This window comes from Monodelphis domestica, chromosome 2 (assembly GCF_027887165.1).
Source record: "Monodelphis domestica isolate mMonDom1 chromosome 2, mMonDom1.pri, whole genome shotgun sequence".
Lineage (NCBI taxonomy): Eukaryota > Metazoa > Chordata > Mammalia > Didelphimorphia > Didelphidae > Monodelphis > Monodelphis domestica.
Window position 1 is genome coordinate 173407759 of NC_077228.1, and position 23793 is coordinate 173431551.

General features: G+C 45.4%; 3 protein-coding genes across 8 annotated transcripts; 2 read left to right on the forward strand and 1 right to left on the reverse strand.

Moving 5' to 3' along the window:
* Window positions 1-794: 794 nt before the first annotated feature.
* Window positions 795-6291, reverse strand: S100A1 (S100 calcium binding protein A1). 4 transcript variants are annotated; one of them, XM_007481929.3, is made up of 5 exons: window positions 6187-6291; window positions 5151-5216; window positions 4782-4830; window positions 2100-2253; window positions 795-1109 (listed from the first exon to the last, which is right to left on the reverse strand). In XM_007481929.3, exons 4-5 carry the CDS (start codon window positions 2238-2240, stop codon window positions 966-968), a joined length of 285 nt encoding a protein of 94 aa, XP_007481991.1. In that variant the 5' UTR covers window positions 2241-2253; window positions 4782-4830; window positions 5151-5216; window positions 6187-6291; the 3' UTR covers window positions 795-965. The 4 variants fall into 4 exon arrangements, with proteins under 4 accessions (XP_007481991.1, XP_056672406.1, XP_007481992.1 ...); XM_056816428.1 differs by lacking the exon at window positions 4782-4830 and having other exon boundaries at window positions 2100-2257; window positions 6187-6285; XM_007481930.3 differs by lacking the exon at window positions 4782-4830 and having other exon boundaries at window positions 6187-6283.
* Window positions 5393-17996, forward strand: S100A13 (S100 calcium binding protein A13). 3 transcript variants are annotated; one of them, XM_007481928.3, is made up of 4 exons: window positions 5393-5531; window positions 6076-6174; window positions 7210-7402; window positions 17781-17996. In XM_007481928.3, the coding sequence occupies exons 3-4, from the start codon at window positions 7250-7252 to the stop codon at window positions 17922-17924; spliced, it is 297 nt and encodes a 98-aa protein (XP_007481990.1). In that variant the 5' UTR covers window positions 5393-5531; window positions 6076-6174; window positions 7210-7249; the 3' UTR covers window positions 17925-17996. The 3 variants fall into 3 exon arrangements, with proteins under 3 accessions (XP_007481990.1, XP_056672404.1, XP_056672403.1); XM_056816426.1 differs by having other exon boundaries at window positions 5527-5927; XM_056816425.1 differs by lacking the exons at window positions 5393-5531; window positions 6076-6174 and adding an exon at window positions 6321-6545.
* A 1940-nt stretch (window positions 17997-19936) lies between these two features.
* On the forward strand, window positions 19937-23349 carry S100A14 (S100 calcium binding protein A14). The gene is made up of 4 exons (XM_003340210.4): window positions 19937-20582; window positions 21053-21181; window positions 22120-22266; window positions 22552-23349. The coding sequence occupies exons 2-4, from the start codon at window positions 21152-21154 to the stop codon at window positions 22687-22689; spliced, it is 315 nt and encodes a 104-aa protein (XP_003340258.1). The 5' UTR covers window positions 19937-20582; window positions 21053-21151; the 3' UTR covers window positions 22690-23349.
* Window positions 23350-23793: the final 444 nt, after the last annotated feature.

Below are 23793 nucleotides of genomic sequence, written 5' to 3' on the forward strand. Positions count from 1 at the left end.
GCCTTGCAAAGGATTATGTAGCTGCACAATGGAAGAAGTCAGCATGGTGAGCAGGGATCTGGGGGAGGGGATTCCGCACTGTGTATACTGCTGCCCAGTATAGTGGCAGCAGTGATGGGCCTGTGCAAGGTGTGACAGGCCCATCACAGCCAGCCTGCAGCCTCCACTATCCCAGACAGCAGTATACAAATTTGTTCATAGTTTTTTTTTTTAAATAGTCCGGCCCTCCAATGGTCTGAGGGACAGTGAACTGCCCCCCCCCCCCCCCCCCCCCCGTGTAAAAAGTTTGGGGACCCCTGTCTTAAAGGGATAACAACTTTACCTCATTAACACTTCAAACTTGATTACAATCTGGTGAGTTGATCAAGGATCTTTTTTTTTTTTAAACCCTTACCTTCCGTCTTGGAGTCAATACTGTGTATTGGCTCCAAGGCAGAAGAGTGGTAAGGGCTAGGCAATGGGGGTCAAGTGACTTGCCCAGGGTCACACAGTTGATCAAGGATCTTATCAGCCCTCTTTACCTGTCTTCTAGAATCTTAGTCCTTTTCAGAAAGAGGGTTCTTCCTCTTCCATCCTTTCAAAGGGAAAAAAAAATGAGGCACACTGGGATTGTCCTATACACCTCTACTTCTTTCCCCTATCGGTCTGGATTCCCAGATGCTCAATCTTCAGACCCCCATAGCATCTTGGAAACAGGGATTTTCTGAAGCTCAAAACCACTTCCAATAGTCACCCTCTCAAGGAGAGAGAGCACCTCTTCTCCACTAAACCCCAAACGAGACAGACACAGAAGCTATTGGGAGAGGAGCCTTTAATGAATAATGGAGCAGTACACCTCAAATGCTATGGCCGAGCCTGGGACATGAATTGGGGGAGTCTGAGGGTTAGAGGGAGGGCCATGTGGAGAGAGATGATGGGAACAAGGGAAAGGGCTTATTGGTGCTGGCCAGGGCTAGGCTGCTTGCTCAACTATTCTCCCAGAAGAAGTTGTTGCAGGCCACAGTGAGTGCAGCCACCAGCACCACGTACTCCTGGAAGTCAACTTCACCATCACCGTTCTCATCCAATTCCTTCATCACCTTGTCCACTGCATCGGCATCCTTCTGGGTCTGGAATAAGAGTAGAGTCGGGTCTGTGTGATAGAGGGCTGGGAAGACTTTAGGAGGTATTGAAGAAATGGGAAGGAATATGACAGAGGAACTTGGGTAGGGCTGTGGAGGATAATGAGGAAGAACATGAAAGAAACAGAGTAAAGAGACAGATGTACAGAAATGTAGAGGGCAAGGGATGGGGAGATTTGGGAGAATGTGAGAGGGCTGTGAGTGTGATGGGAAGGGAGAACTGGGCTGGACTGGAACTTAGGCTATTTTCTCTCCCTCCCTCCCTCCCTCCCTCCCTCCCTCCCTCCCTCCCTCCCTCCCTCCCTCCCTCCCTTCCTTCCTTCCTTCCTTCCTTCCTTCCTTCCTTCCTTCCTTCCTTCCTTCCTTCCTTCCTTCCTTCCTTCCTTCCTTCCTTCCTTCCTTCCTTCCTTCCTTCCTTCCTTCCTTCTTCCTTCTCTCCCTTCTGGCTTAGAATCAGTATTGTATATCGGTTCCAAGGCAGAAGAGTGATAAAGATGAAGCAATGGGGGTTAAGTGACTTGCCCAGGGTCACACAACTAGAAAATGTCTGATGTTGGATTTGAAGGCAAGACCTTGGTTGTCTAGGCTTGGCTCTCAATCCACTGAGCCACCTTGCTGCTCCCTTTGTATCTTTCTTCATGTATTTGATGGTCCCCTCAGTCAGCTTAAGGAGTGTAAACTCCTTAAGAACAGGGCAAAGTGATTTATATTTAGATTCCCCAGTGCCTATCAGAGTTTTGCATATAATAGGCCCTTAATAAATGTTTATTGATTTAAATTAATTAGGAGAAAATCTGGGAAACCTGCAAGGGATGGGAGAAGGAATTGGGATGGGGATTGGGAACCTGATAGAAGAGAAATGTAGAAGTCCCTAGAAAAGGTGACTATTTCCCAATCAATCCGAATCTGGGGGCTAGATCCCAGACCAGAAGCTCAAGGATACTCCCCCACCTCCTCATCCATCAAATAAACACTCACATCCAGGAAGCCAGAAAGTTCCGCTTGCAGTAGCTCCTTCAGCTCCTTCTTGCTCAGTTTATACTTATCCCCTTCCTTGCCAGAGTGGGCGTGGAACACATTGATGAGGGATTCCATGGCAGTTTCCAGCTCCGAGCCCATGGCTGCAATACACCTACCTCCCCCCACCCCCAACCCCTCACCAGATCAGACCACAGTGAAGTTGGGATAGGGGACAGGGATCAGGGCCTGGGGCTGCCTGAAAAAAGGGAGCCCTGGGCTCCTAAAGCCCTGGTATTATAATGCATTTATAGTTAATTTGGACTCCATCCTTCATGATACAGATTCCATCCTCTAGGACCAGATTTGATATTAGTAATCGTTTATCCTTTTAGCTGACATTTTTACACTTTCAGTTATTATTCTTGGTTAGCAGAAGCCAAAGAACTGATTAATTCAGCCTTATTATTATTATCATTATTTTAATTGTATAAAAACCCTTACCTTCCATCTTGGAGTCAATACTGTGTACTGGCTCCAAGGCAGAAGAATGGTAAGGGTCAATGGGGGTCAAGTGACTTGCCCAGGGTCACACAACTGGAAAGTGTCTGAGGTCAGATTTGAACCTAGGACCTCCCATCTCTAGGCCTAGTTCTCAATCCACTGAGCTACCCAGCTGCCCCCAGCCTTATTATTTTTTAAAGTACCATAGACATCAGACCTGTAAGGGATCTTAGGGATGGAGTCCAATTTCCTAATTTTACAGATGAGTAAACTGAGGACTAAAGAAGATAAATGATTTGCCCAAGATCATATAGTACCGAGTTGAGACTAGGATTTAGATTTCCCTGTCATTTTTCTAGCCAATTTATGGTGTCTCTCACCATGGTCCAAAAACCAGATGTAAAAGTTCAGAGAAAGAGGGGTTGATTCAAGGCTAGGGTATTACTAGAAGGAAAGAGACAAAGAACTGGAGATAGGGATAAGGCAAGGAAGAGGTGGGAGGCTGGAGGGTAGAAGATGAGAGATCTCTGTAGTGAAAGGGTACAAGCATTGTAGGTACAAGAAGAGAGAGAGCTAAAAATGGAGATTGCTGGGCAGCATCAGGGAACAAGAGAGATTCAATGGTAGATGGGCAAGAAGGGCATCTTACTCACTAGGCAGCTGCCCCTAGGAATAAGGGAATGGACAAGTCTTTCTCCTGTGCTATTTTTATCATAGGTCCAGTCAGTCTTGCCCAGGGGAGGGTGTCTCTTCAGTAACTACCCCTGCCTGCCCTCTCCATGAAGAAAACAAAGAAGCCTTTCCTTGAGTTAAAAAGAGGGGAAATTTGAAGGATCCTTGTCACTGATGCAGTGCCATACCCCTGGCTTTTTCCAGCTTGTGTTTGATACTCCTTCAATGCTCCATTTCCCCAGGGGTTCTTAGCCCCCTACTCCTATCCCTCTGACTTCTCTAATATCCTCCCTCCTTTTAGTTCCTTTGCTCCTTGCCTGAACCTTCTAGGCCTGAGAATCTGTCAGACTGGTCCCTCTTGAGAATCAACTCTTTCTAATCAGACCTGGATAGTGAGAATGGAGAAAGGAATGTTTGATCCTTATCCCTCAGAACTGGGCTCTAGGGTGTGGTGGGGGTGGGGAAACTAAAGAGCAGAGAACAAACTCCCCCCCACCCCAGAAGAGGGGGAGTAGATGGGAGTCTAGTTGGGAGTGATCAGAAATGAAGAGGAATATAGTATGCCGGAGGTTCCCTTGAGGCAAGGGGCAAGGAAATGGAGGGAAGGAAGGAGGATGAAATGTGAGGTTATAGTGGGATATGACATTGTTGAGAGGGGCTTCAAAACCCAGGTTACTCCTCTCCTCTGCTCTGGGAGTAAACAGCACCCCTCTCCCCCTCCTTTTCACCTCCATCCTCAGAGGGGATCTCAGGTGTCCTAGATCAGGTATCTCTCACCTTTTTCCCCAGGACTAGGGGGATGGACAATGGGTCCTATCGGGTAACACTCCAGCTCCTCAATGGATCCCTTGTGAGTGTCACCCGAACTTCGGACATGAGAAGTGGTTGTCACAGAGACCAAGGAGGGGGTAGGGGGTGTGGAATGGGAACTTGAAGCCTGGGGCTGATGGGGGGATAAGGGAAGGGGGGTTGGCATCTCCTATTACCAGTCCATCACTGATCACTGTTCTGGCAGTCCTGAGGTGCCATTTGAACCTTGGGTTTCCCCCACAAACATGCCTGTGGACCCTTTGGGAAGCCCTGTGTGGTGTCTCTGAAAGGTGGTAGCTCAGGAGAGCCTTTCTTAAGGGTAGAGTTGAAAAATGCAAGAGGGAGAAGGAAGAAGTAAGAAGTAAGGAAGTTAGGAAAGAAAGAAAAGAGGGAAAAGAAGGCAATAGGTTACCAAGTAGAAAGGAAAGTGAGTGGACCACCCTTGCTGGCATCCTCCTTCCTACCTCCACTCAAAACAACTTTTCATCTATTGTTCTTGGATGCTATTAGGGACTTAAACTTGGGGCAAAGCATGGGGTGGGCTCCCAAAGGTCCTGGGGTGAAGGAATAGTCCTACTATTTTGAAGCCCAAACCACCCCCTTCTTCCCCTCCCCTCCCCCCATGGCTCTTGGGGGTTGAAGAAAGTCTGGACTTGGGATCAGCTGTCCAGTTAAAATTTATCTGTCTTCTACTTGGCTCCAGCCAGGGTTACTTACCGCAGAGAAAGCAGGGCAAAAATCCTCTCAGACGTTTCAATTTTTCACTCTTAAACCCAGGAGAGAGATGAGCTGGGGTTAAGGGAGTCGCAAGGATGGAGAAGGGAAACTTGGGGATTCCTTAACTAGGAAAAGGGGGTGTCTATATTGTCTTTGGAGAAAAATCTGTCCTCTCATCCCACCACTGAAGTTCCCAGGTTAACTGATATCCTTCTGCAGATAGACTCTTCAGGTCCTTCACTGAGCCCCAAAGTCCTCTATTGCTCACTGATAGCCCCGCTCAACTGAGCACCATTCTCAGATTCTAGGAGACCACCATTCCCCAAGTAGTAGGCACACCCTCTGACTCCGATAAAGCAGAATACTCACGGGTAGGTTCGGGGCAGAAGGGGGAGCAGATGACAGGAATGAAGCTGCGTGTCCTGTGGCCAGAGCCTGAGTGGGGAGATCTCACTTCAGGCGTCCTTCTCCCCACTCTGGACACCCCCTCCTACTCCTAGCTCCACCCCCTTATCGGGCTGACGACCATTGGGGCAAGCGGCCAGCTAGCAAACAGAGGCGCCCTCTGTCTCCAGGGCTGGGGACAAGCTGTCTCTGTATGCTTTCCTCCCCCAGGTCGGAGTTTTTAAAAACTCCTTTCCCCGCATGCATGCTAGCGATCAATGGGGGTTCTTGGTTTTGGTTGACGCCAGTTCCGCCCTGGCACAGGGCAGAGAGGGCAAGGAACGATCAAGTGGGAGAGAGAGAGAGGTAAGATCGGACACCACAGGATGTTGCACCTTTCTGTCCTTGGACCGCCCCGTAACGGTCCCTAGTAGTGAGGCACAGTCATTCTGCCCCTCTCTGAGAGACTCCACGGAGGGCATGTTATGGGGACCCCTCCATGGAGTCTCTCAATAGGGGTCTCATCTCCAGAATTCTTCAGAAGACAGTGCCTCCCTCCTTTACTCGTAATCTCCCCCAAACCTAACCGGGATGCCCAAGTGAGGACTTTTTTGAGGGGAGAGGGCAGAAATAAGAGTGAGACGGGACAACGGAGGAAGGGATTTGGAGGACTCGGGCTGAAAGGAGATTTGGGGGGCAGATGCAGGCCTGGGAGGGAGCGCCACGTCCGTAGGAGATACGGGGCTGGAGAAGCCCACAAAAGTGAGGTTTAACATTTGTTTGCTTCAGGGCAGGGAAAAAGTGGGAAAGGAAGGATGGGCCAAAACGTTGATGCGCGGATGCGTGAGTGGGGAGGTGTGGGTGGGCGTGCCCTTTGCCGAAGTTCACCACGGGAAACTCTATATCTCAGGATCTACACCGCGAACTCCAGCCTGCCCAGCCCCTCCCCTTGGGCTTTAATAAACCTCAGCCCAGCCCTACAAGCATCTGCTGGAGACTGAACGGGAGGGTGAGTATGTACCTTGTTCCAAATGCTCTTTTGGAGGGATCTGGATGAAGTCCCCTCTTTCCCAGGAGAAAGAAGAGCTCCTCCCGCCAGGTCCTGGAACTAGGAATTCAGGAAGTGACTTTAGGGCACTGAAGGAGGGATGGGGGCGGTGGTCCTGGAAGGGGATGAACAGGTTAAAGAGGGTCAGATTCAGTTAGAGAGGTTTTGGAATTTTCCTTTTTCTTCAGCCTACTATCTTATTAGAACCAAACCGTTGGGACTGTAAGGAGATCACTTTTTGGCAGCTTGTTTCCTGCTTTCGATTCTGTAGCTTAAAAAATGGGAGGAGCCCTCTAGCCGGGACGCGTTACCGTTAGCTTAACTTCGGAACGGTCAGTATATTTTGGAGAGATTGTGCATCTTCCTGCCCTTCATACCGAAAAGCCTGCGTATGGTTTCCATGGGGAAGTTAAAGAAGACTACCAACTTTGTCCTTTGTGGTACAGATTCTAGGTCCCAAAGTTGATGGAGTGAGAAGAAGGGACATCTCTGACCCTTCCTGACACCCCACCTCATTTTCAAGAAGATTCCTTGGAAAGAGTTGAGGCAGAGACATTTTCACTATCCAAGTCTGTCTAGGGTGCCAGGCTCATTGGCCATGAAGAGAGAGGAAAGCCTAGAATTTATTTATTTATTTTTGTTCTTAGTGCCCAATTTAGGGTCATCACAAAATAGATAAATATTTATTTACTACATAAAAATAGGATGGAATCAGTGAATGAATAAACAAATGAATGAGTTGCATACTTATCAGGCTTTTCTTTAAGTGGACTGATAGAGGGCTGTATTCTTGAACTTCCAGGTGTCGGATCCCCCCTCCCCATAAAGAGGTCACACAGGGCCCCCCAGCCTGAGCCTCCTGGGGAGGGGGCAGAGCTTTTTTTCTAGGGTTCTAGAATCTCCAATAGAGCTGGGGGGAATGAGTAAATAATATCAGGACAGGGTTCCTCCCTAAAGATGGCCTCTGGATATCCCTTTCTCTCCAACCATCCCTAGGTCCACAGTTAGTCCAACAGCAAACTTCCTAGCCTCCTCCATGGCTGCTGAGCCGCTGACAGAGTTGGAGATAGCTATTGAGACAGTGGTGAAAACCTTCTTCACCTTTGCTGTTCGAGAGGGGAAGAAAGGCAGCCTCAGCGTCAGTGAATTTAAGGATCTGGCCACCCAGCAGCTGCCCCATCTCCTCAAGGTAACCGGGAACTCTGGGCAAACCGGGAAGATGCTTCATCAGAGGGGAGGCAGTTTATGATAGAATGCAACGATGGGATTCAGGAGATATCAGACACGTTGTGTGACAATGTGCATGTGGCAGTGTGACTGTGAGTGTGATTGAACTTGCAATGTCTAACTTGTAGAACACAGGAGTGTGGACAAAGCACTGCATGCGTTTGTCTTATTGGTCCGTATCTGGGAAGATCCCATGAAATCACACTAGACTGAAGTGTCTCCAGGGATGTAGATTGGCAGCTCCTCGGTAACTTAGAGGATGGCCTGGGGCATGGGGATGTTAAGTGGCTTGCCTGTGGACCCACAGCTAGTTTGGGTCAGAGTGGGGGCTTGAGCCTCCATCTTGATGTCCGGTTGCTTTTTGCATGTGTTTAGATGATTAAAGTCATGATTTTGTGCAACCTGATGTCTGGGTGTTATGGACCTATGACTGGGACTCCTATAAGATTTCATATTGTGCATGCATAGGGCTTTTCTCCCTGACTAAACCATAACTTCCTAAAGGGTAGAGACCGTATCTTATATGTACTTTTAAAATATCCACCATATTGGCTTATAAGTACCCCATAAATACCTCCTAGAATGTTAGATCCAGAAGGAACTTTAGTGATGTTCTATTGCAACCTTTTGTTTTATAAATGAAGATATTAAGACCCAAGGATTTCCCCAAGTTCATAGAGCTAAACCTTAATAGTAATTTGGTTCATCTTCTTATCCAAAATAGAGTTGTCTTTACAATGTCCCTAATAGATGGGGCATCAAAAATAAATACTTGTCAATGAGTCAAAAACTATTTATCAAGAATCTACTCTGTTGGAGCAGCTAGGTGGCTCAGGCCTGGAGATGGGAGGTCCCGAGTTCATCTCTAGTCTTAGACACATCCTAGCTATGTGATCCCACTGGGCAAATCACTTAACTCCAATTGCCTAGTTGGAACCAATAGTGCCAATTCTAAGACAGAAAATAAAGATGAAAAAAAAAAAGGCAAGACAAAGCCAAAAAGAAAAGTTCACTTTTAGGGACAAGTTCAATATTTTAAGTTTCATCATAGAATTTCAAAAATTATTCTGACTATAGATACTTTTAAAATGAACTTTTCCACATATATAGTAGAAAATAAAAAGGAAAGGAGGATTGTATATCATCATAGAATCTTATTTGTTTCAACCTTTCTGTGAGATCTTGTTGCATCCTAGTTGTTAGACAACTTATTAGGTATTCCTCCTGGCCTCATCCATCATTTGTAATTTGATAGGCATGGTTTCTATGTATCCAAGTTGTTGACAAAAATAGTGACCGAAGAAGTCATGCTGGTAGGCAACTTCCGCACTGATATTCATCAATTAAAACTTTTGGGGTCTAGCTGTTCAATATGCTGTCAGCCTAACCAGTTATCTTATCTTCCAGGACATATCTCTCATGAGGATGTCATGAGAGACTTTGTAAAACGTCTATCTTGCTGAAATCTGGGTATATGGCATCATCGTCATCATCTCCTGATCCTAACAACTCTGTTTAAAAAAGCAAATGGGGTTAGGGCTGTGTGTGTGTGTGTGTGTGTGTGTGTGTGTGTGTGTGTGTGTGTGTGTGTGTGATTGGACTTGTGATTTTATTGGGATAGGGAACTTCCCTTCTCTATCAGTGTACATCAGCAGTATTTGAGGCATTTCCAGGTTAAATGACTGGCGTAGGGTCACACAACAACCAATGCATGTCGGGAAGAACTTGAATTTTCTTGACTGAGGATGATCCATTATGCCAGGTAGCTTTTCAAAGATAGGGCATTCCAAATGAAAGAACAGATAACTATTTGAGAGCACACACACACACACACACACACACACACACACACACACACACAGAGGACACAACTAGATAGAGGGCTGGGCTTGGGGTCAGGAAGAATTGAGCTCAAATCTAGTCTCAGAAACTTGTAACAAGTTTGTAAGCTCCATTTGCTACTGGATAAGGAAATGGCAAACCAATCCCAGTATCTTTACCAAGAAAATTCCATGGACAGAGGTCTATGGGCACAAAAAGTCATACATGACTGAAAAGACTGAACAACACCAACACATATACATACATGTGAATATATAGACATATATTGTAAAGTATATGTTGTAGACACAAATATATCTGTCTTTGCATGTATACATGTAACACACAGGAAAATGTCTAGCTGTATACACTGTACATTGATTCTGACATAGTGATGTAATTTTGGTTCTCTTTGAGTACAAAGGACAAAAACCATATATAGATATATATGTTCATGAATTATGCTTATATATATATATGCTTATATATCTTTATCTCTCAGGGAGGAAGAAAAAAGAACAATATGGCAAAAGTATCAAAAAAAAACAAAACCCTTACCTTCTGTCTTAGAATCAATACAAAAAAGCAGCCAGAACTAAGTAATGGGTGTTAAGTGACTTACCCGGGATCACACAGCTAGGAAGTGCAAGGCTAGATTTGGACCCAAGACATCCTGGCTCCAGGACTGGCTCTCAATCCACTGAACCACCTAGCTGCCCCTTGAATGTATCTTAAGGAAAGAATAGAGGAAATATAGAGTAGTGGGGAGAATACTGGGAGACCAAGGTTCTCTTCTCAGTTCTGCCATCACCAACTAACCAGTTATGTGACAAATTATTTCTCCTGCCTGGGTTCCTGGTTTCTTTCATTTAAATGAGTGGATAGGATTAGATGGTCTCTGGAGTCCCTTTATCTTTCTTGCTCCCTGCTCTCCTACTCATGCTCCTCTTCCCTATCATTTTCTCTGGCTCTCAGTGGCTATCAATAATTTTATTGGGTTAGGAACTCAGAGATTCTGCTCTATCCATAATTCATTGTGCAGTTTCAGGTAAGTCACTTCTCTCTGGGCCTCAGTGTCCTCAGCTGTAAATTGGAATGAACTTTTCCATATATATAGTATGGACTCTTGGAATTGGTCCTTTTAAGCTCTAAATCTATTTAGCTCTAAATCTATGATTTTAGATTCATTTTACAATTCTGTAGATTTACTTGTTCCAGTAGAGTCAGGAATGTTGGTAAGAGATAGAAGAAAGATAAGTTAAAGGGAAGGCAATCTCCCCCCCCTCTCCATTATTTTGTTTTTTTCTAATTACATGTAAAGATAATTTAAAATATTCATATTAATTTTTTGAGTTCTACATTCCTTCCCTCTTTCCCCTCCCCTTGCATTGAGCAAACAAGCAATTTGATATAGGTTATACATGTGCAATCATGCAAAACATTTCTATTTTAGTCATGTTGCGAAAGAAAACACAAACAAAAAAATTTTCACCAGAAAAATAAACTAAAAAAAGTATTATTTGATGTTAAATGACTTCATCAGTTCTTTCTCTGGAGGTGGATAGCATTTTTCATCCAAAGTCCTTTGGAATTGTCTTAGATCACTGTATTGCTGTGAACAGATAAGGCATTCACAGTTAATCATGGGACAATATTGCTGTTACTGTGTAAAATGTTCTCCTGGTCCTGCTCACTTGAGTTTGCAGCAGTTCATGCATGTCTTTACAGGTTTTTCTGAAATCATCCTTCTTGTCATTTCTTATAGCACACTAGGATTCCATCACAAGCATACACCATAACTTATTCAGCCATTTCCCAGTTGATAGATATCGCCTCAATTTCCAATTCTATGCCACCACAAAAAGAACTCCCTATCCCCTTTTTCATCTCTTTGGGATTCATATGTAATAGTGGTATTGCTGGGGGAAAGGGTATACACAGTTTTATAGTCCTTTGGGCATAGTTCCAAATTGTTCTCCAGAATGATTTAGATCAGTTCACAACTCCACCAATAATGCATTAATGTCAAGGGGAGGATCCTATCAATCCCTAACCCAGTGCTCAGGAAAGCAAAATCATCATACCTTAGATTTAGATGGGGAAGGAACCTTAGAGATCATCTAGTTCTACTCCTTCATTTAATTTTATTTTATTTCTTAAAACCCTTACCTTCTTTCTTAGAATCAATACTGTGTACTGTGTACTGGTTCCAAGGCAAAAGAGTGGTAAAGGCTAGATAATGGGGGTTAAGTGACTTGCCCAGGCCACACAGCTAGCTATCTGAGGCTAGATTTGAATTCAGGACCTCATCTCTGGGTCTGACTCCCCTTCCACTAAGCTACCTACCTGTCTCCCCCTTCATTTTACAGATGAGAAAACTAAGGCCCAGAGAGGTGTAAGCCACAGTGCCTGGCATAGAACAGTCTTTTAAATAAATATTGGCTTTTTGACTTCCTTACTCAGCCTGCTGCTCTATCCACTGTGATACCTAGTTGTTCTTTGCATTAGTTTCCTCATCTCTGAAATGAGCCGGACAGGAGGACCTGAGTTCAAATATGAGCTCAGATACTTCCTAGTTGTGTGACCCTGGGCAAATCACTTAAACCCAATTGCCTAATCCTCACTGCCCTTCTTCCTTGGAACCAATGCTTGTATTAATTCCAAGACAGAAGGTGAGGGTTTTTAAAAATATGAATTACATATAATGATCCAGGACAATTCTGAGGGACTTATAAGAAAGAACATTATCTACATCCAGAAAAAGAACTGTGTGAATAGAAATGCAGAAGAAAAACGTGTGATTTATCACTTGTTTATATGGGTCTGTGATTTAGGGTTTTGGCTTTAAAGGATTGCTCTTTTACAAGAATGAATAATATGGAAACGGGTTGAAGTGATTATTTATATATATACATATATATGTATAACCCAGTGGAATTGTTTGCCAACTCTAGGAGAGGGGAGGGATGAGGGGAAGGAGAAAACATGAATCATGTAACCACGGAAAATTTTAAAAATAAAAAAATTAAGAAGGAATTGCAGAAGGAAATGGCAATGGACATGCCTGAAAAACAATTAGACACGAACTATGTTGGGTCAGAAATTGTGCTAAGCACTGGACATACAAAGAAAGGCAAATATGCATGGGGGAGACAGCCCACAAATAGCTAGGTACAAACAAGCTATAATATAGGATAAATTGGAATCAATCTCAAGAGAGAAGGGTAATGCATTAAGGGGGTGCCTGGTAAATAAAGCTTCTTGCAAAAGTCAGGACTTTATCTGAGACTTGAAGGAAGCCAGGAGGCAGAAATGAGGAGAAATAGCATTCTAGGCATGAGGGACAGCTGGAGAAAAGACATGGAGTTTTTTTGGGGGAATAGTTGAGCAAGAAGGCTGTTTTTTTAAATAACCCTTACATTCCATCTTAGAATCAATATAGTATTGGTTCCGAGACAGAAGAGTGGCAAGGTCTAGGCAATGGAGTTTAAGTGACTTATCCAGGGTCACATAGCTAGGAAGTGTCTGAGGCCAGAACTGAACCCAGGACTTCTAGGTCTGGCTCTTGATCTACGGCACTATCTAGCTATTCCAAGAAGGTCAGGGTTAAAGGATCTTAGAATAAGATGGAAGGGAATAAAATATAATAAGACTGGAAAGGTAGGAAAGGGTTGGATTATGAAGGGCTTTAAAAACCAAATAGAGAACTTATTTTTTGATTCTGCAGGGATTAGGGATTTATTCAAGATTGTTGAATTGGGGAGTGACATGGCCAGACTTAGCCTTTAGGAAGATCACTTTGGTGGCTGATTGGAGGATGGTCTGGAGCAGAGAAGAGGGGCTTAAGGCTGAGAGAACCACCGGTGGCCCATTTTAATAGTTCTAGGCCTGAGCTGATGAGGACCTGCATGGAGGTAGTGGTGGTATCAGAGGAGAGAAGGAGACCAAGAGAAATTTGGCAAAGGTAGAATGAATAACATTTGTCAACAAGTTGTAGAGGAGGGGAGAGAGAGTGAGGCACTGAAGATAGGTGGTGAGCCTTCAGTGACTGGGAAGGTGTTGGTACCATGGACAGTAACAGGGCAATTCTGACCAGAGGATTGGGGGTGGGGGGGTTCGAGATAATGAATATCCTGAGTTTAAGATGTCTACAGTAATCTAGTTCCAGATATCCAACAAGCAGTTCAGGAGAGATGTAAGGCTTGGATAAAGAGATCTGAAAATCAGATGTAGAAATGATAGTTGAATCCAAGGAATTGTGGATGAAATCATTAAACAAGGTAGTCTAGAGAGAAAAAGAGAGAGTCCACAACAGAGATTTGAGGGATATGTAAGGTTAGTAGACACCACTTGGATGAGGGAAGGAAGTAAATAAACATTTATTGTGTCTACTAAGTGCCAGGCACTGTGCTAAGCATTTCACAAATATTATCTCATTTGATTCTCACAATCACCTGGAGAAGTAGGTGCTATTATGATCCTCATTTTGCAGTTGAGGAGACTGAGGCACACAGAAGTTAAATGACTTGTTCAAAGTCATACAGTTAGAATTTGAATTCAGGTCTTCCTGATTTGAGGTACCATGCCAGAATAAGAGCAAGGGAAATGGAGTTCTCATGGATAGATGGTCTTCTCAACAAGTTTTAGCAACACAAAAGGGAGGAGAGATATGGTATAGCTAGCAGGGAGGGATGAATCAAGAAGGTGGATTGTTGCTTTTTTTGAGGATGGGGAGACATAATCATGTTTGTTGGCATCAGGAAGGGAGAGACTGAAGGTTAGTGTGAGAGTGGAGATGATAGAAGGGAAAAACCTGGGCAGAACATGATGGATTAGATCACTTGTGCATATAGAAGGGTTTGCTTTGGCAAGCAGAAGGGCCACCTCTTTATATGAGACTGGTGAAGGAAGAGATAGTAGGGGAAGGCACCTGAATAATGTCTGATGATGATGAGAACAGAAGGAGCTCTTGGTGAACAGCTTTAATTATTTCAGTGAAATAATAATGAAGGCTAACATTTATATAGCACTTAATATGTGTGAGCTCTTTTAATTCTCTCTACCCTCTGAGGTAGGTCCTTTTATTATGCCTATTTCATAGATGAAGCAACTGAGAGTTTGAGAGGTTAAATGATTTGTTCAGGGTCACACAGCTAGGAAGTGTCTGAGACAGGATTTGAATTCAGGTGTTTCTGACTCTCAAGTCCAACGTTTATCCACTGCACCATCTAGCTACCGTTGGCTTGTTACAAGCTCAGGGTTTTCACCTAAGAGAGTGGCAGAGGGGAAGTCACAGAAAGCCTGAGGAGCAATGAAAAGGTTTGGAGAAAGCTGATGTGGTGATTGGGATTTAATTGTGGAGGTGTAAAAACAGATTGCCTTGTTGCAATGAAGCACCAGTTTACAGTATGTAATGTAAATTTATACTGGACCCAGTTAGCATGGTTTCTTTATTTTCCTCTGGATTTCTGTAGCACTAGAATAGCAGCAAAGACAGAGGATCCTGGGAAGAATCCATTGGGGCTTGACAGGGCACAATCAGCTGTATGTCAAGGGGGCAAAGGGCTGGACTATATAGGATAATATATAATTGAACTGTTTCACCCAAAGGATCAAGATAAAGGAGGGAGAAGAATACAGTTAGTATAGGGTGATGGCCTGGGAAAGAACTGAAAGATAGGAGAATTGGAAGTCATGGTGAGGATGAAGAAAAGGGTTAGGAGTCAGAAAGCAAAAGGAAAGGGGGAATCACAAAAGATAATAATCAGATCAAGGCATCTTAGAGTTCATGAACATGAAAGTGGAACAGTTGTGGGTAATGTTGATGGCAAGATGAAGGCTATGGCCATCATTAGGTAAATCTGAGGCAGAATGTTGGAGCAGATTGTGAGAGTTGAATAGATTGAGTAACTGGGAATTTGGGTGTTTAAGGAAATATCAATATGTATGTTTGAGTTCCTTAGTATGAGGGCAGGAATTAGGGAGGAGAAAGACTATAAACCAGGTACTAAATTCATTGAGGAAGGAAGAAGAGTGTCCTGGGGATCCAGAATCTTGATTGGGTGATAAATATGGATTGCATAAGCTTCAGAGGAGGTGGAGGAATTTACTGAGTGATGGTGGTAGAGGGAGAGTTTGAATGTGGCAGTGTGGAACAAAGAATATTCCATCTTCCCCACCGTGACTAGTGCCTGGGAGTAGGAGTGAGAGTTCAGCCAGTGCTAGGAGGGCTTCCCAGGGATGCTGTTATCAAGACAGGGTGGGTCTCAGTGAGTACAAGAAGAAGGAGGGAGTGAGAAAGGAAAAACATTTATGATGAAGGCAGATTTTGAAAGTTTGGAGCAGATAATTTGGACAGCACAATGGAAGACATGGGTCGATCTAAAGCAGGATATTAGAGGGGATGGATTGAGGGAGATGGGAATAAAAACTTTGGATGTGTACAGTGATAGCTAGGCTTTCAAGATCCCAGACATGGAGAGAGTATGATGGGATGGGAAGATGCTAACCATTAAGGAATAAGCTCAGGCAGAGTACCAGTGCCTGGAGAGAAGATGCCACAAATCCATCATCAGTCAAGTCTTCACTTAGCCACAGCAGCACATGATGTTCCAGCCCTGGTATGACACATTGATCTTTCAGTTCTTCCTAAGGGTCAACATTATTTTGGACAGAATCCAAAGACAGGCACGCACTCGTAATGAAGGTCCTGTTCTGGCTTTGCCTTGACACCCTAGAACCCAGCAACACTCACATGGTTGACTGAGTCTTAAAGTCCTTTTCCTTTCCCAGTCCCTTTCCCTCTCTCCCCTATCCCCAACTTTCTCTGTAATTTCCTCTGGTCAGGGTTTTTTTTTAACCTTTTTATGCTTTGTACCCCTCTGTCAGTCTAGTGAAATGAATTCTACTGAAATCCATTTAGTGGGGCAGGTAGGTGGCTCAGTGGCTTGAGAGCCAGGCTTAGAGAGGGAGGTCCTGGGTTTGAATCTGGCCTCAGACACTTCCTAGCTGTGTGACCCTGGGCAAGTTAACTCCAACTTAACCCCCACTGCCTAGCCCCTACCACTCTTCTGCCTTAGCACCAATACACAGTATTGCTTTAATTGGTTTTAAGTAAGGGTTAAAAAAAAAAGAAATCCATTTAGCAGAATATAAAAACAGAGCAAAAGCTCACAGATTAGGAATCCCTCCCTAGCTATTGGTGGCTTAAAAAGAAATTGGCCCAGGTTACTGGCTGGGTGACTTGGGGCAAATCTCTTCTCTGGGCGTTGGCTTCCTCATCTATAAAATAAGAACATTGGGATAGATGCCCTCTAAGGCCCCTTCTAGTTCTAAATCTGTGACCCTTCCTTTCCAAGCACAATTGGGGCAAGACAGAGCTGAATAAAGTTTTCTTCCTCTTCCTTTTCCCTCTTTTAGCCTTTTCTAAGATGATTTGTCCAGGGAACACTTTTAGATTTTTAATAGATAAATATATAAAAATCATACATATAAAAATAATATTTATGTGGAAAAGTAGGTATTTATGTAATAAATATATACATAACATGAAGTAACTATGTTTAATGTGTAATAAACATATTTTTGTTGTCTAGTCTTAGTCTTTGTGACCCTATGTAGCTATCCATGGGGTTTTCTTGGCAAGGAACAAACTGGAGTGGTTTGCCATTTCCTTTTCCTGTAGATCCACTGGATCCTTTTGTCAGGCAACTAGAGATTAACTGACTTGGTCAGGATCACACAGTTAGGAAGTGTCTGAGATCAGATTTGAACTTGGGTCCTCCTGACTCCATTCTATCCACGAAGCCACTTAGCAGCTTCTTATAATAAATGTATATGAAGTAGTATGCACACATATATACATCCATACATATACAAGTATCCCTTCCACATTGCCCTGGGGATCTGGAAAATCTACATGAAATTTTTTTGGCTTTCACATTTTTTCACAAATTTTAACCTTTTACTTATTTTAACTTTAAAAAATAAATTGTGCATATTTATGGTATTAAGAAATAAAATATGTTGAGATTATACAGTACTATACATATATTTTATGCAGTTCAGAGTTTCCCCAAAAATTCCTGTTTATTTCTTATGCTGAGCCATGATATATTAAAATCCCAATGGGGAAAGTTGCCAGAGGGAAGGGATACCTCTATAGTTGTATCTATATGCTTAATCTAGGGGTATAGAATCCCCTCAGGGTAAATGAGGAGCTGAGGAAATTTTGGAGTAAAATAAGAGGACATTAAGTCTATTTTTATACCCCAACAAATGCAGAAGTAGCATGTATTTTATGTACAATTTCATATTTAGGAGGAAAAATATCATTGGCATTGGAAATTTCCCATTGAAATCCTGTTCCCCAGTTCTAGGAACACTTGCCTTTTTCAGACTGTTGTCTGGGAGACCCTGGATTGATGAAATAATCTTCTTCTGGAGTTCCAGGAAGGCACCATTTCCCCTCCCCTGGGGCTTCCTCTGCCCCTAACCATACCCCTTCTGTGTCTCCCCAGGACACAGGCTCCCTGGATGAGAAGATGAAGAATCTGGATGTAAATCAGGATTCCCAGCTCACGTTCCACGAATACTGGAGGCTTATCGGGGAACTGGCCAAGGAGATGAAGAAGGAGAAAGCTGCAGAGATGCGGAAGAAGTGAAGCTGGGAAGGAGGGAGAATAGGGGAAGGTGAAGCAATGACCCTCATCCCCTAATAAAGTTGTCTTGAAATACTAGTGTGCTTTTTCTTACCCCTCCCAGATTCTTTAGATATTCCTTCCTAAGCTCAGGAGAGGGGGCTGGACCGAACGAAGGCAGAGTGACATCTTGTACTTTAATGTTTACAAAGGGCTGTTGTCACCCTGTGATTTAGGCAAGGATTCCATTTTACAGATGAAGAAACCGAGGCCAAGAGGTCAAGTGATACCCACAGAAGTCCTGGCATTGCATACAGTGTAGTGATAGGGACTGGACCTGAGATTTCATCATTAGAGGAGACTGGGGTGAGGAAACTTTATAGTCTGGGAGAGTCACCTAGATCGGAGTCACACAGCCTGTAGGTGTCAGGAGGTCAAGTCTTGCCTTCAAGGCCATCTCTATTCACTACACAATACTTCCTCTTGTACGGACTGTAATATCATCTGATAAAACGTTTGTTGAGTGAATGAATGACTAATAGTGATGCAACTCAGGAGGAAGGGGCAAGGGAGGTAAATGGCTCCAGTCTCCTCCGGTGGGATGAGGATGCCCCTAGGCCTGGCTCTTGGCTTGCTGGATTATTGGTATCTCTTGGCTTGGCCCCTGGGATATCTCCTGCTTACCTCATTAGAGTGTTAGACCCTGGCTTCCTTTCCCCTCCATACCTGAGCTTACTGCCTGCATTTTCAGATCGATGGTGGAGTGAGGAGGGGGGAGCAGCAGAGAGGGCACAGCTGCTGCCCATCCTGAAGAAGCCCAAGACAGAGGCTCTCAGGTTCGAGGCTTTTGCCACAAGAGGGGGCAAGGGCAGGGCAGCTCACAGGGCTTTGGAGCTGGTAGAGACTGGCCAGGGGTCTCACACTGGGAACTCTAGTGGGGAGAGTCCGGAGCTCAGTCTCTCCTTTCTGCTCTGTGCTTCTCCTTCCACTTTCTCCACCGTACCATCCGCTATTACAGGAGGGGCCATGCGGTGGGTGATGGGAGTTGGGGAGGGCTAGATGAGGGGGCTGAAGTGCAAGGTCTTGTTCTTCCAAGAAACCTGCTCTGGGGGCTGGAGTCCCATCTCTTGTGAGGGGTCGCAGGATGACCAAAAGGGAGCGGCAGGCAACTCAACCAGTTTGGAGAGTTAGAGTCCCCTCTTCCCCCTCTCCCCCAACTCAGCCTCTGTACGAGATCCTATCCAGAGGAGTCTTCCAGGAGGAAAAAAGAAAGCCACAGCAGGGAGACTGTTTTCTTTTTAAAGTAGATTTTTTAATAGATATTTTTTATTAAAAACAAAACAACTAATTAATAAGCATTCTCTCTCTCTCTCTCTCTCTCTCTCTCTCTCTCTCTCTCTCTCTTTCTCTCTCTCTCTCTCTCTCTCTCTCTCTCTCTCTCTCTCTCTTTCTCTCTCTCTCTCTCTCTCTCTCTCTCTCTCTCTCTCTCTCTCTCTCTCTCTCTCTCTCTCTCTCTCTCTCTCTCTCTCTCTCCTACTCTCTTTCAATAGGACAATTAAAAACAGCCCTCATAAATAGGCCTAGTCAAGCAGAATGCAAATTTTCACATTGGCCATTCATGTCAAGTCTGAAAATGTATCCCTGGAGATGGCTCCCACTCACCAACCCTGGAATCCTCCCCCCAAGAAAATGGGGGTGGGCTGCTGTGGGGACAATTAAAGTTTAACCGGCATTCATTCTGGACTGAGAGGCAGCCTCAGAGTCAGGACACTCTTAAATCATTCCCTCCTGGTACTGGGCAAATCATTTGGCACTTTCAATGCTCTTGTCAGAGCAGTTTCATTTGTAGATGTCAGGAGTCCCCTCACTGGGAGTGCCCTACGCCAATGAAATCACAGGATAAGATTAAAAAAAAAAAAGATGACTGTACAAATTTATGCAATGTGGGGGCGGGCTCTCGAAAGTACAGCAAAGCCTGGGGTGACTCCTCTCCCCTCCCCAGTCCAGCGGGTCAGGAATCAGCTGCAGAGTGACCCAAGCAAGTGAGGAAGGCTGGAGAGAGAGTCCCAGCTTCCTACACTAACTAACCCTTTGTACCCTGCCCCTCTCCCTCTTCCCTCCGACCCTCCCCCTGTTTCCTGTATCCTGCCTCTAGGAGGGAAGGCCAAACTCATAAACCCCTTCCTCATCCCCATGCCACCTGTCACTGACCATCTCCTTTCCCAGCTTCCCTATTTCCTGGGATTCCTCCCCCTACCCAACCTCCCTTTCCAACAATGGTCTCCCTGGTTCCCCGGCCCTGACATTCCTCTAATCTTTCTTGGCTGCTCTTTGGACTCTACTTTCCAGCCCCCCTCCCCATCGCCATAGCCCATTACTCTTTGAATGGGTTTCCCAGGCTCCCTCTCTCTCGGTCCTGTCTGGGTCAGGAGGGTGGGGGTGGTTGCCTAGTCTGGTTCTAGACTTCTGGGTCCCTCCCTCCTGGCAGCGGGGCGGACCCTCTGGCTCTGAGCCTGGCCTGTACAGCAGCTGCTGCTGGCATAACCCAACTGCAAACCCTTCCCCCTCTTTGCTCCCTCCTCCCCACCATTTTTCTTCTCCTCCTCCTTTCCACTCCCCCAGGTATAAGGGCTGGGCCAGGTGAGCCAGCTCCTCCTGTCTCTGTCCCAGAAGCCCTAGCAGGTAAGTGAGCCCATGCCTTAACACAATGGGGTCTTCATAACGCTCTTCATTCCTACTGCTCTTGGGGAAGAACTTCGAAGGGACACTAATGCCATTACCCCCTCGCCTCCTCCAAAGTCTGGGGGGAAAGGGGCTGTGAGAGTAGGAGGCTGGAACATTGGAGGGCCCTGGCTCTGAGGGCAGGATAAATTAGGATGTTTGTGACCAGGCTGAGAAAATAGAGGTGGCACCTTGGCAGGATTACAGGATCTGGGGGCATCAAGGCTGAGGAGGGTATCCCGGTACAGAAACTCCCTCCTTTCCTAAGGGTGCACATGGGGGTGCAGTGATGGAGAGCCAGCACTAACCCTCTCCCCCATCTCCTGTGTCCAGCTTCCTGGAGGGAGGGGCAAAGTCATGTGGGTGGGTGGGGTGTGGGGGAGATGGAATCCTCAGCTTCTCCCTCATATCAGATCTCTCACATTTGCTAGGCAGAAGATGAACCACTGGTCCCTCAGGGACACGCCATAGGACAATTCGCCCAGATATCCAAGAAGTGACCCCCTGCCCCCTCACTCACCCAGGTCATCATGGGACAGTGTCATTCTGCAAATGCTGAGGTTGGTTCATTCATTCCCCTGCCTTCTGTCCAAGAATCTTTCACTAGCCTCCGACTGCCTCTCTTCCCCATTCCGTTTCTTCTTGTCCTTTCTGACATTCCTTTCTTGTCCCCCCCCCCACTCCTTTCCCTGGCCCCTGACTCTGAGACCTCCCTCCTCTCTTCCATTGAAACAAAATCTCCCTTCCTTTGATTCCCAGGCTTCCCTCCTTTAACTCCCAGACTTCCCCCTTGATCCCTATATCCTCTTCTCTAGGATTTCCTTCTGCCTCTTTCCATCGTTTTCTCTGCTGTACTCTTCAGCTTGGCTCAGAATTCCCAAAGACAGGGAAGAAATCTGCTCTCTTTTTCCCACGTAGCCTGTCACTAGAGAGCCTTCCCTCTGAGATGGAGCCAGGCAGGACCCACGTGCTGGGACCTGCCCTGGCTGAGAGAATGGTTGGAGGTGGGGGGGGGGGGGAGAAGCAGGTTTACCCAACTGATATTACTCAAGGCTTTCCACGTGGTGGGTCTGGTCAGGGGCAGAAGAGGAAACCTGGGAAAGGGGGGAAATGGGGAATGATTCTGGACACCCAAGAGGGGTGGGGAGCTGGGGCTAAGCGGATTGTATTCCCCTCTTGCCTTGCTGGCATTTCCTAAAATGGCACCCAGTAAAGTAGGGAAGCCTTTGGGTAGGTTTCTGTGGTTTGGAGCAGGGAATCCAAAAGAAGGAAAAGCAGAGTGAAGATGGATAGAGTTAAAGAGTAAATTCCAGAGCAAAAAGATATTTGGACCAATGGATAAGTCTAAAATTAGGAATAATGTCACTGGAGGGTGGGTGAGAGAGATTTTCAGGTAGAGCCAGAACACCCTCCCTAAATTGGATGCTCTGTGGTGACCCTGGGTTCTGGGGTTGGAAAACACCTATTTGATTTTGGTTTTTGCTGCCCCTATCCTAAGGATGCCCAAGAGTTCAGTGATGTGGAACGGGCCATCGAAACCCTCATCAAAAATTTTCATCAGTATTCAAAAGCAGGGAAGAAGGAGACACTGACGCCTTCTGAGCTTCGGGATCTGGTCACCCAGCAGCTGCCCCATCTCATGCCGGTATGGAAGGCACAGATCCTAGGCATCTGAGCCCTGAGTTCCTGTGAATATCTGTCCCTTAGTTTCCCCATCCTTCTTTCTCCTTTTTGCCCAGCTAACCCCAGGTAGCAGGACCTCGGATTTGTTGGTTGATTAGCTACTCCCTAGGTTGAGGAAAAGGTCCCCCCATTGGGCCCCTGTCTATTTTTTGGAGGGGTGGGGTGGGGTGGGGTGGGAAGGCTAGGATGGAGACTCTTTCTGAGTTGTGGGTGTCTCCCCTTTGCTCCACTCCCTATCTTTCCTCAGGGCAGCTGTGGGCTGGATGAGAAAATCGCCAACTTGAGCAGCTGCAACGACTCCAAGTTAGAGTTTGGGAGTTTCTGGGAACTAATCGGAGAAGCCGCCAAGAGTGTGAAACTAGAAAACTTGAACAGGGGAAACTGAGCCTCCCCCCCAGCACTACCCAAGAATCTTGGGAAGGGGCCCCCTAGAGACTGTGTAAACATAAAAATAAAGTTTCTCTCTTCTTCCCTAACTCCCCACCCTGTTCCCCACCTTCTCCCCAAGGCTTTGCATATACCTTCCTCTCCTAATGGAGCATCTAATGGCTTCATAAGGTTTTGGGAGGTGGAATTGGGGGGGTCCCCACACAGTAGGAGGTATAGAAGGGGAACCAAGGTGGAGGGTCAGCTTTGTAGGGATAATGGTGGCATGAACTAGAGTGTAGAGGGCATTCAGAAGGGGCCTGCCTGGACCTCAATTGATTAAGGGAGGATTAAGGCTTGGGGGCTAGGAGACAGGATATTTGGTGCTAAATGAACTTCTGGCCCTCACCCCATTCTGAAGTATAACTGTCCAGCCAGACAGGTCCCTTTCTTTCTCCTCTTTTCCTCTTTCCCCTCTCTCTCCTCTTCCATCCATAAATTCAGGGACCTTACCCTTTTTAGGGTTTTGTCCCTTTGGAAACAGTAGAGGGGACAGTGTTTGGGCTGGGATGAGAGAGGGTGTGATTTTGAGGGTGAGGGGGCTTGGTGCTTTGGGCATTTCAGAATGATGGTTGTTTTGTATCATTTGATTTAATAAAAAAAAGAGAGATAAAAGAAATATGGTGGTGTGTGATTCAAAACTCCTCGGCATCTTGGAGGAAGAGTGGGCCTGAAGCCTCATGGTGGGCTGTGGGTGTTAGTAACAACTAGGAGTAGTGAGTGGTAGAAGTTGACGATGATCAGTTTATTCTTTTAAGGCTAAACTGGATGGCTCCTGGACTAGACAGTGGGATACTCGCTTTCCTATTTTGCCTTAGAGTCCTCTATATGATATTTGTGGAGGGGATATTGCTGCATAATCTGGCAGTGCCTGTTTTCCTGGATAATAACACACCCAAATATACACATATATCCATCTATGCATGTAGACATATATCCATGTATATACATATATAGTGCTTTATAGTTTACAAAGCACTTACACACATTATCTATCTCATGTGGTCCAATAATCCTGCAAGGTAGATAGTAGAAGTATTATTATTCCCATTTTGCAGATGAG